At 39.2% G+C, this 11,510-nt stretch overlaps 2 protein-coding genes across 3 annotated transcripts; one reads left to right on the plus strand and one right to left on the minus strand.

Annotated features, from left to right (window-relative positions):
• Nucleotides 1-1,186: 1,186 nt before the first annotated feature.
• Nucleotides 1,187-8,315, minus strand: cnot2 (CCR4-NOT transcription complex, subunit 2). Of its 2 annotated transcripts, none has more exons than XM_056739436.1 (15): nt 8,163-8,315; nt 7,024-7,146; nt 6,834-6,906; nt 6,609-6,756; nt 6,347-6,526; nt 6,001-6,077; nt 4,321-4,446; nt 4,036-4,160; nt 3,499-3,619; nt 3,175-3,331; nt 2,515-2,576; nt 2,376-2,425; nt 2,174-2,274; nt 1,886-2,030; nt 1,187-1,772 (listed from the first exon to the last, which is right to left on the minus strand). In XM_056739436.1, exons 2-15 carry the CDS (start codon nt 7,132-7,134, stop codon nt 1,686-1,688), a joined length of 1,563 nt encoding a protein of 520 aa, XP_056595414.1. In that variant the 5' UTR covers nt 7,135-7,146; nt 8,163-8,315; the 3' UTR covers nt 1,187-1,685. The 2 variants fall into 2 exon arrangements, with proteins under 2 accessions (XP_056595414.1, XP_056595413.1); XM_056739435.1 differs by having other exon boundaries at nt 3,499-3,670.
• A 1,018-nt stretch (nt 8,316-9,333) lies between these two features.
• Nucleotides 9,334-11,459, plus strand: lrrc10 (leucine rich repeat containing 10). Its single transcript, XM_056739709.1, has 2 exons — nt 9,334-9,509; nt 9,771-11,459. The coding sequence occupies exon 2, from the start codon at nt 9,796-9,798 to the stop codon at nt 10,606-10,608; it is 813 nt and encodes a 270-aa protein (XP_056595687.1). The 5' UTR covers nt 9,334-9,509; nt 9,771-9,795; the 3' UTR covers nt 10,609-11,459.
• The last annotated feature ends 51 nt before the right edge of the window (nt 11,460-11,510 follow it).

Here is an 11,510-nt window from a genome sequence, read left to right on the forward strand (position 1 = left end):
CAACCAATGGCCAGTAAGTCATTTAATACTCATAAATCATCAGGATAATACTATGTTGAAAATGGAATAGCACTTGCCTTGAAGTTGCTGGTGTTTTCACAGTATTCAGATTGACGTTTGTTGATGGCACTTTACAGCAATTTCTCCACTTCATTGACATTCCTGTTTTTTTAATTTTGTAAATGGTTTATGTATTAACCAAATGCCATATGATCTTCATTGAAGAATCCGTCTGTAAACTGCTCAATTCCAATAAAGCATTAGTCATGCAATACATAATTCGTGACTTGATGCTCTGAAAAAAAAAACACCGCTTTTCCAAGGCGTCCACCCCCACATCCCCCCTCCACACAGAGGCCAAACACTGGTTCAGGAAAGCCGTTCTGCTTTATTACAAAGAAAGGGAGCTTTAAAGGTGGTCAGAAAATACAAGATTGGTCTGTTTTTGTACTACCGGTTTTCCCTTTCCTATGAAATGCTTCTATTCAAATAGCTGCAGCTGAGATGTCTCCACCCTCTTTGTTTTGGAATACAGATGTCCTTGAAACTCAAGCCTTCCTTGTTTCCTTTATTTGTTTCGTTGGTCTTAAGTGCACAGGTTTACAAACGTGAATCCCTGTCTGGCAGCTCAACATACTGGTCACTAATTTCTTTTTTGTCTTTGTGTGTTTGTTTTTTGCTTCTACCACATAATGCCATTTCTGTTCACCTCCTAAAAACGAGGTCAAGCATAGTTACTTCCAAAATAGACGTCATGTATATATATATATAGATACATCTATCTATATATATAATATATATACACATTCATACATACATATCTTTATTCATGTGATGTCAAAAAATTAAAAAAATGTACACGTTTATTACAAAATCGTAACAAAGACTGAAAAGGGTTTGTATTCCGGAACAATGTTTCTTGGTAATCTCACAACCGCCTGGTCCGGTTGTTCCCGACTACGGTTGCTGAACAGTCTGATTTGTGTTTATTGAAGCTAAGCAGAAAACGCCTCACCGGAAACAACTGATGATGGGGAACTTGGGTGATGGATCAAAGGAATGTTTCGGGGGAAAGCCAAATGAAAAGAAACAAAAAGCAAAGGTGAGCCTCCACGATGGCAACGGCGAGCCGCACGTCCTTCCGAACAACGAGCGTTTTTACCACATTAAAAGAAAAGCAGAAAACGATTTTTGTGTTCTTTTATTACTAAATAGTGCAACAATGAACATTGCATTTTCTTTTGCCCTTGTGTATTCACATGTATTGGATTTGTCTTTGTGTCTGTCCTGTTTGTCAGCGCGACGCTTCGGAAAACAAAGCGCCGGCTGCTTTTTATACCAATGGGTGTGTGTGTGCTGTTCTGCAACTTAGACTCCAGGCAAACACCAATAGGGGCTTCCCATCACAGGAGAAAGAAAACATTGACCCTGCTCGAAATGAAATGGAGGGAGAAAGAAAATAAGGGGAATTAAAAACAGAATGAAAATATAGAGTTTGTTTTTGGGCAGCACATAATTCGTAAGGCAGGGCCCCTCCCCACAGCTCTCATGGTGGAGACCCCACCCCCCCTCCCGCAGTCCTTGTCCGAACAGTTGAGGAATAAAACCAGGTTTGTGGTCGGGCAGGTCGGCTGGCTGTCTCTGCCGATCGCTCTTAGAGCTCCCCGGCGCTGATGGACTCAGCTTCAGAACGCCTGCTGGGCCGGATTGTAGTTGAAGGTGGTTGGCACGTGAGGCCTCTCCTCTAGCTTGTCGTATTCCAGGTGAAACTCCTGAGGGATGAGAGGAAAGCTCGTAGCTAAACTCCAATATACCTTTGCTTAAATGATAGAACGATCACAAATACATCACCAATTCAAGATGGAGCTTAACTCCGTAGCTTTACCTTTGCAACCTTCCTCCAGTTATGACAATCAAAGAAGTAGTATGTTCCTCTCTCGTAAGTGTTGGTCTTTAGCGTGGGCTCCATGCCTGGTGCTCTTGTTATCCAAACCCTTTCTTCTTTATGGTACCGCCAGTCCCGGTTGAAGCTGCAATACAGCCACAACATCATTTATAAACATCCTCAACCATCCGTCGATTCTGACCACACACAAAGGACGAAGCACGCTTGGGCTGCGTTTACGTTGCCACCTATAAAGATTGAACTGGTAATTTTAGCATTGGTACGTACAGCTCCACAGCAGCGAGGAGTTGTAAGAGGTCTCCTCCGTTCATGTAGTAGAGGTAGAACAGCAGATCTTCACCGTATCGTCCCAGTTTTATTGCAGCCAGCTGTATAAAGGACGACATTTAGATCAGGGGGTGCGTGTCATTAAGACCAGTGGTTCAATTGAAATGACCCATGAGCAGGAAATGTGTTCTTAAGACCTCACCTTATCCCTTATGTGAATGTTGGTTAAGTACTCTGAGGGAACATGGAAGTCTTAAAAAAAAAAAAAGAGAAGAATGATATTGATTACTGAAGTGGAATCATTAAATCGATTATTAAATCCACTTAACATCAACACTCACCGATGTCTTGTGGTCGACATGGAGCCGAAGCCCATGGTGATGCAAACTTGGGATACAGATTCCTAAAAGAAAAAAAAATCCATGTAGTCAGCTATAAAATAATTGTAGAGAGAAGGAGAACATGTTGATCACACTTACTTGATATACTGTGGCTAAGTGACAGATGACAAAAAAAGGAAAAATTCTGTTATTTACTCATTCTCTCGTCATTTCAAACCTGTACGACATTCTTTATTCGGCAAAACACTAAAGATTATATTTTAAAGACCGTTGCTATCCAAACAACGGCAATACCCATTTACAACTGTTGTAAAGACACAAAACCAATGCAAGTCAATGGGTGCAGCCGCTGTACGGTTACCGACATTCTTCAAAATATCTTCTTTTGTGTCCTGGAGAAGAAAAAATTCATAGCGGTCTGAAATGACGAGAGTGTGGGTAAATGATGACAGAATTTTTATTTTTGGTCTATTGCCTATACATTTAAAACAGTTCTTTGTAACCTTGTTCATACTAAAGCCATCAGTTTTTTTCTTAAAATTACTTCTTCGCAAATAATCAGTCTGCCTCCGATGCTGTCAGTTCAATGTAACTTGTGTTAAATCCCTCTAAAATTCTTTAAATGAATACTAAACTTGACAAACAAAGAAAGCATCTTACTCTGGAGAGTTCAGGTTGAGTCCTAGCGTTGTTAGGTCGCTTCCTAAAGCTAGGTGAACCATCCCAGGGTCCGTCTCAGCTGCCCGGATGAATGTCAAGAGTCCAATCATTCCAAACTGATCCGTCACCATTCCTGAGGGAATGTTTGTTACCTTGCCTATAAAAAAAATGACATTTTTATAATATGTATCCAATAGTAAAAAAAGCTTTCGGATTACCTCTAGAATAAATTGACATACTTGCACATTCCTCATGACAAATCAGATGTTTATCAAAAAGAAAACATTACATTACATACAGTAGATTGTTGCTAGACAGGCTCACCATCAGGCAACACCTGGATTCCTTTCTTTTGCTGGTTGTTATTCTGTGCTGATGATGTCTTATCGCCAGGAAACTTAGGTCCGTCCACACTTGAGCTGCCCTTGCCTGATGAGTTCAAGCTCTGTTGAACCAAAAAACTCTGGTAAAGCTCACAGAACTGGGACAGGACCACCTAAAGGGACAGTACCCCCAAAAACAAACATTCTGCTCTGGTTCATACAACATTAATTTATACAACATTTATCCATTTATGACATCCCTCATGATGTTCAAAACATGCAAGACTTCATTTTTCATGAAACAATGAAATTTAGCGTCAAAAGTCAAATTGTGTTTTTGGCAAGAAATAAAGTAAAACTGGCTGGAATAACATACGGCCGTGTAAATGATGGCAAAACACTCATTTTTGGATGAACGTTCTTTTAAACAAAGATTGGTATAGCAAGGCTTCCTTAACCATATTTTAAAACTATGGATGTTACTTATGCAATGTGTCTCTCTATAGCTCAAGAAAGATAAAATTCAGGCAATACTGACTGATTTGCTTTCATCCGTGCTCAACGTCGGGTCCTTGTAGTTGGGCCCGGGCAGAGCTGGGAAGTCTTCGTTGTGAATGGAGAAGTCCTGCGACTGTTCGTTCGATGGCTTTGTGACCATTCCAACTGCAAGATTCATTAAAAGAAATGTCTTATGATTGTCGCGGCATAACAAACATAAAATGCTGATCTTATCGTGCATTCAAGTGGACGCGAGCTTATTCATTGAGACCGGGAAGTTCTCAGTTTCAGGTAGGTAATTGGACTGTGTAAAATGAACTCCTACCATACGGTGCCCTTCCAGCCAGCGGATTATGCAATGGTGTTGGGTTGCCGTTTCCCTCTCTCCGACTTCTGTCTGCGAGTGCTGGGAATTCTGAGAGGTCTATTCCGGTCACGTTTTCACTCCCATCTGATGGAACAAAAACATATTTATTCACACAATTCAGGCACATTGCTTTTTAAGTAACAGAGTACAGATTACACAGTGAAACCATTTTTTTTTATTTTTATAGTTCTTGTACAATTCTGTGGTGCAAATTATTGTGGTTATATGTATTTTCATGTAGCATCAATGTTTTAGTGTATATTTAGCTAAAGTATATTTTGAGCTTATATCATTAATTTTGGTATATTGCAAATAAACAAAAACTTTAAAAAAAATCACATTTTCATATTTTCCTATTGTTAAAATTTTAAGGGATGCCGCGATGATGGATGAGTACGTCTGGAACTTGGTTTGTGAGGACAGTATTAGTCAAAAAAGACAAAAACGATCACATGTACACTTCTGCAGTTTAGATGACTCATTTTTAGTAACTGTTATGTTCAACTTTTGTTTTGAGCTCAGTGTTATGCATTGTAATTTCTGTGTTCGAGTAATAATACCAAAATATATAAATGTGCAAGTTAGTTTTTAACCGTTGTTTTACCATCGATGATACATTTATAATGTTAAACTTGATAAAGAAACAGTAAAAACTAAAGCGAAACAACTTCTTTGTTTGTTGTTTCACTGTGTTATAGACAGTTTCATTGGATGCCTGCCCGCCGGTTAACTTCCGGTTTGTGTTTGGCTAGTGTCTAATAATATAAGTATTAATATATTTTTTAATTTGATAATAGTAAGTAAGGGATAATGTACAGGCAGCCCATTGTTATCGCAGAAATAAGCCCAGACAGTGTGATCAGGACCCCGAAGCCAAGGTCTTGTATCACACTAAAGGGGCTTATTTCTGCGATAACAGCCAGCCACTTGTACATTATCCATCTTATTACATGGCTACTTGCCACATGAGGAAAAAAACTGGACGAGAAATGTGAATTTGAAATATTTTATTAGCTCATTTTTACCGAATGCAGACCTTCAACGAGGAAAATCTGTTTACTTTCGGTTTTAAGGTAAGAAATGACGTTTAAATGTCACAAACAGGCAATTTGGTTTAATCATATGTAAATATAATGTCATACATGTTATTAAAAGACAAAATGATTTGCTGCATGCTGGTAACCGTGTGTTGTTAGTTTTGAGAGGCTGTTATGTGGGAATAATGAAACTGCAAATGTAAAGACTGGCCAATCAGAATCAAGCATTCCAACGAGCCATGTAATAATTGTATTAAATATACGATTTGTTGAATTTTGTTGCATGTTCATTTTATTAAATAAACAATTTGTTGAATGGGTCCTGTAGTTTGCTCGTATTTAAACAATTTGTATGGTACATTGACATCAATCTAAATTCAAAATATAGCAGAGACAAGTTTAGCCAAGTAACGTTTCTTCTCAGTTTCTTTTGATTGTGAATGTGTACCGGAAGTTAAGTTCGGGTCACTAAAGTGTGCGTGCGCAGTAACGTTTGTTTATGTTATTAGTATGAGACCGTCTATATATGAATCCTGTACACACACCTTTTTGCAATACATTAAACATGTCCAATGATGTGCCTGTCCACTTGAGCACTCACCTGTCCCGTTGAAGATGTTATTGGATAAGGAGTTCATTCCAAACCCCTGGCTCCGCCCCATTCCAAATCCTGACATACTACAACGACACACATGAGGATTTGACCCTTTTGTTAAGGTCAGTCTTAATCAGTCCTGATTGGCCTTATCTTGGCCTATGGTGAAAGTTAATTGAAATACAATAGTCGTGTCTGACATTATGAGAATTGGCTTTTCAAAATCTAACTTAAGAAAAGACATGCGTTAAGTGGAAAAGTGTGCACAAAACGCATACATGTTTGCAGTGTAAACCCTTTAAATGAAGAACTCTTCAAACGGTCATTATTGTGGCCCTGCGGACAGCTGTACCTGTTGATGGTAAATGGCTGGCGTGCTGGCTGCTGCTTGGGCATGCAGATAATGCTTGGGGAGCTGCGGTTGGGGCTGCCCAGGCCCGAGCTGCCCATACTGTTGGTCCTGCCACTCATGCCCATGCCCTGCCCTACCTGCGAGCTCATCAAGTTCCTGGAGTTCATGGGCAGGATGCCCCTGTGAAGCATCAAAACAAGAGTCACGACGAGCACAAAGCACTGTCACATTATGACATCATAAGGAGGAGGAAATCGCGTACCTGTTCGGCGACGGTGGCGTGTGGAGGGACATTGTTGGGACGCCTGTTGTTGGGGTGCTATGGCTCGGTAGCTGAGTGCCTTGCGTTAAACTCCGGTTCAGTTGAGGGTTGTTATTACTCATGCCTCTTAATGGGAAACCTAGTGCACCTTAAAGACAGAAAACATAAAAAATCAGTTTCGTTTGATATAAGCAGAGGTTTATTTGAAAATAGACTTTAACTCACTTTGCGGACCGTACAAACTCGCACCAAGCTGTGACAATTGACTTGACGACGACGGCGAAGGAGATGTCAGCATCTGAAAATCCAGAACAATCAGAATGTTTTTTCAGTATCACTGCTAATTTATCAATGAAAGCTTTTAAAAAATAAGTCCCAATGAGTGCACGCGTCAACATCGATAAATAGTTCTTACGTCTTTCTCTCGGTGTGGGAACATTGGCTGGGTATACTGGTACATGCTCTCTGCATCCGGGTAGTCACTATCGACCCCCTCCACAAACTTCTTTCTACTTGTACTGAACATTCCGTATGTCACCTGCGAAAAATAAAACATGTAAGCGAAACTTCTGACATCTTTACTTATATATAACAAAATAATAAAGTATAACATGGAAATACTATTCAGGGTGTAAAAACATCTTCCTCATAGTAATGCATATGTGCACTTTTAACCCACGTTTGAAACGGACAATTAAACAGCACACAGAACATTGTCAACCCACTTTTTTCAAGTTTCAAAATCTGAATCTTGCGCTCATACCTGATCAATTCAACGTGGTTAAGCAAATACTATTCTGCTATTGCAGCCTGAACCCATCCTGTTATGGCGATATGTTATGAAATAAAATAATCTGTTCATCTTTTCAAAACAAAGACTGTTTACCGCACGGTTAAAAAAATAAATAAGCCTTCTTAAACTGACAAATGACAACATACAAAACCAGCTTAAAAGACCAGCTAAACCAAAGCAGAAACGTAAGCTAATTTGACACACTCCTATTATTAAATCACACAACCTTTCTAGAAATATTAAAACCGTTTCCTGCACGTTAAGGTGTTATAAACATCCAAACCGAGTGAAATATGGAAACAAAATTGTGACATTTCGCGAAATGTTATCAGTTAGATTAGCTAGTTAGCTTTGCCCGTTAGCGAAGTAGCGGCTAACACAAATATGAACATCTACTATTATTAAATAATGTTCTGAATGACAACCAAACACATGGAGCTATTTCCAATTCATTGGTCTAAAGTGTTTTAGTCTGTAGCGGACGTCTAGACATAAAGAAAACGTGTATTTGTCTATTTAAACGTTTAAGGCCTCCGTTTCGGTTCTCTGTTTTTGTTAGCGCTTAACGCTAGTCGGCTAGCTCTGGCCTCGGAACAAAAACAGAAAGCACCAAAACCATGCAAACGTGTCACTGCATTCATGCAACTGCTATATATATTCTTGTGCATATGCGTAAAGCTGTACTTGATCATTTGGTCATTTATGTGCGACTTAAACCCTGTGGTGTAATGTGTTTTTTGGTGAAAATGAAATTGACTAACCGCATTAATTTACCCTCTCCTCGCAGATCCAAGATGGCTGTGTATCCTACAGACGTGAATGCTGGGGGAATAGCCTTTACCCTCTGACCTCTTGACCTTCGGTGTAGTTTAAATCTGACACACAGGAATAAAAACTGTTCTGGACACACTATAATACTTATTTGAAACCGTCTCTGGGCACGATGGAGTATTTTGTGATGAAAGAGTAAATGTAGAGATGAGATTTGAAACTGCAATAATAAATATAGTTTCATTTTTCTCCAAGCATCATGATCTTTTGCAATTATAATATTTGTAATCTGATGTTGATGATGTAGGTAAAAATATACATTTGTATTTGTCACATGCGCAGCATATTGTGATTGGTTAGAGCTGAAATTCATCATCTGTTAAACTAAGACTAAATAAAGGAGTAGTTACATGACATGAACATTAAAACATACAGTTCCCTTGTAATATTTGTTCATAAGTTAATATGTTGTTATCTGCCCTGTTACAAGCCTCTGTATACAGATGCTCTGCTGACAAGACATAATCTGTGAAGTGATGAGGTAGGCAACATCCACATCTAAATCACTTGCATTGTATATTTCACATCTGCAGCCAAACGCATGTTCTTCCATGAGATCAAAAAAGGTCACATGTGTAAGTAGTATAATGGATAAATACGGATAGCTTTGAATGTGCTGAGCTGTGATATACAGGTGTCGAATATTTGACTTAATTGACAGCTGTGTAGTGCAGAATGGGTCAACAAGTTTTCTGAAAAACTACTGTACATTTTTTATTTTTTGCCTATATTCTTTAAAGCACAGTTTTGTCCTAAAGGAGAGGGTGAGAGAGGGGTATGAGATCAGGAAATGAACTTTGAGCTCTGTCAAAACAATAGAGGAAAACATATATAGCCTATATTACGTTTGTTGATCCATTCAGACTTTTTCCAAATCATGTGTTACTAAATACCAGTTTGCCATGTGATGTTGATGGCATCTGGTGGTTTTCTATAACTGGGTGAGTCTTATCAATGGGATGATGCATTCAAGTGGTCTCAGTTAAGTAGAAGGTCCTGGCTAAGATAAAAGCCCATACAGAACGTCTACAATGGACCCTTAAAAATCCTGTATCACAAGACACCTTTAGGCTTATCACTGCCCCTGGTCAGTGCCAGAGAACTCATTTCGCCGGAATGGGGAGGAGCGTGCTGGTTGTCATCTCTGGTGCTCTCAGCGACTGGCAGGGCAGAGGTGTCAGCAGAACACAGGAGCATGAAACATCACTGCTACCTATCGTGCATTCTCATTCCTTTTGACAAAAAACCTTCAAACATCTAACGATTTCTGCGGCTTGGTAAGTTGTAGACTATTTAAGATTTAATTTGATCTTTTCTTTAATGCTTCATAACGTTCCTATTCAGTTCAACAGGCATGCTATCCTCATTTCGGTTCATTTAGTTATTATTTGTTTAACCTTGAATAATTTTTTTGATAAAACACCACATTTTCTATACAATGAAAGGTGATCATTGCAATAATAAAAAAGAAAAGAAAAATGTTCTTGTTTTTATTTCAATCAAACCACTCTGCTTCTCTTTTATTTCTCCCCTTTAAGAGACTTCGAATGTGTATCAGGCAAGATGGGAAATGTTGTGCGTGGTGCCGTCGCCTTCATCCCCTCCGAGCGATGTCAACGCTACTTAGTAGGAGATTTAAAAGAAATGCCCCTTGATCGAACCCTGGACCTGAGCAGCCGTCAGTTACGTCGCCTTCCCATCAGAGCATCTGCTTTTAGCGAATTAGTCAAACTTTACTTGAGTGACAATCACCTCACCAACCTGCCACCAGAACTTCGAAACCTCCAAAAGCTTCAGCTCCTGGCTCTGGATTTCAACTGTTTTGAGGAACTCCCTCTGGTTGTCTGCAATCTTATGCAGCTTAACATTCTCTACCTTGGCAATAACCAGCTTTATGCACTTCCCAAGCAGATCCGGCAGCTCACCGAACTTAAAACGTTGTGGCTGGAGACTAACTGCTTTACCAAGTTCCCTCAAGTAGTCTGTGACCTTCCCAACATCAAGACGCTCCACTTGGGCTATAATCAGCTACGTAGTTTGCCCGGAGAGCTCGGGCGACTGGAAGAGCTACGCAGCATCTGGTTAGCGGGGAACTTGCTGAATGAGTTCCCTCCCGTGCTACTGAAGATGCATTACTTAGAGGTGATTGATGTGGACCGAAACCGTATTCAATATTTTCAATCTCTTGCCCATTTGAGAGGGTTGAAGCTTGTTATCTATGACCACAATCCTTGTGTTAATGCACCGGTGGTGGCTGAAGGTGTGAGACGGGTGGGCCGGTGGGCAGACTGCTCGGATGATGAAGAAGGGGAGAGTGAAGGAATGACTGACAAGGCCGCCATGAAGGTGCAGGGGGCACTGGAAGACAACAAATGAAGATTTGGGAAACAGAAGTGACGAACCAAAACCAGAAAGGTTCAATGGATTTGATGTGCAAATATGCATTTTTGAGATATCGCAGAGGAACACTGGTCAAGGTGTTTGTGGAAATGACCTTGGAAATCAAGTGATCAAAATTGCTTTACAAAAGCATAGTTTTTGTAGTAATAATATAGCCTAGTAGGCCTATATTCTTTCATCAATATTGTTAAGTAGAATATAAGATTTTACAAAAGTATTGTTTTTAAAGTAATAGTATAGGCTATTATTTGTTTTTTTGTGAGAAAGTAGAAAGCAAGATTTTATAGCAAACGATTTGGACAATGCAAATTTATACATCATTAATTTGTGGTTATGTAATTGTTTTAGTATTTAGCATTCTTTGTTTATGGTACATTTCTATTAAATAGTTCCAAAATTGCAGCAAGGGTTTGAAAGTAATCTCAGTAATATAAATATAACCAGTTGTCTCTCTCTCTCTCTCTCTCAAAAAAAATCTTCAGTGAGGTCGACCATTCCTTGTCAAAGATAAATTGTAAAATTCTAACAATGTACCCTGCTCATCAATTATGTAGAGTTCCTGTAACATATTTGGGTCTCCATTTTGATGTAAGACTCTTAATAGGTTTTTATAATCCTCTGTAGCTTCTTCTTTGTAGTCAAGCAGGTCACTGGCTTTACAAACTGAACATGAAGAACTTGACTAGAACTTGGTATATTTAAACTCCTTATTTCTAAGAAAAAAACAAAGTATTTGACATTGTATTTTCTTAACAATCGTTATCACAAAAATTATGTCCGAATTCACAAAGGAAGGATTGTTTTACAATAAATGTTTATAAATTGCATACGTTTTTGTGTTTCTCACGAAAACATTTCCGTGGGTGCTCGAGCCCCCT

Source organism: Triplophysa dalaica, chromosome 24 (genome assembly GCF_015846415.1).
Source record: "Triplophysa dalaica isolate WHDGS20190420 chromosome 24, ASM1584641v1, whole genome shotgun sequence".
Classification (NCBI taxonomy): Eukaryota; Metazoa; Chordata; class Actinopteri; order Cypriniformes; family Nemacheilidae; genus Triplophysa; species Triplophysa dalaica.

What these genes read in the sequence shown, in the direction of transcription:
- cnot2 (XM_056739435.1), bottom strand. Translation starts at nt 7,134, where the DNA reads ATGTTCAGTACAAGTAGAAAGAAGTTTGTGGAGGGGGTCGATAGTGAC. An exon ending in CTCCTCGCTGCTGTGGAGCT is followed by an intron (nt 2,031 to 2,173) that starts GTACGTACCAAT and finishes GCTGTATTGCAG; the next exon opens with CTTCAACCGGGACTGGCGGT. An exon ending in ACTGGAGGAAGGTTGCAAAG is followed by an intron (nt 1,773 to 1,885) that starts GTAAAGCTACGG and finishes CTCATCCCTCAG; the next exon opens with GAGTTTCACCTGGAATACGA.
- lrrc10 (XM_056739709.1), top strand. Translation starts at nt 9,796, where the DNA reads ATGGGAAATGTTGTGCGTGGTGCCGTCGCCTTCATCCCCTCCGAGCGA.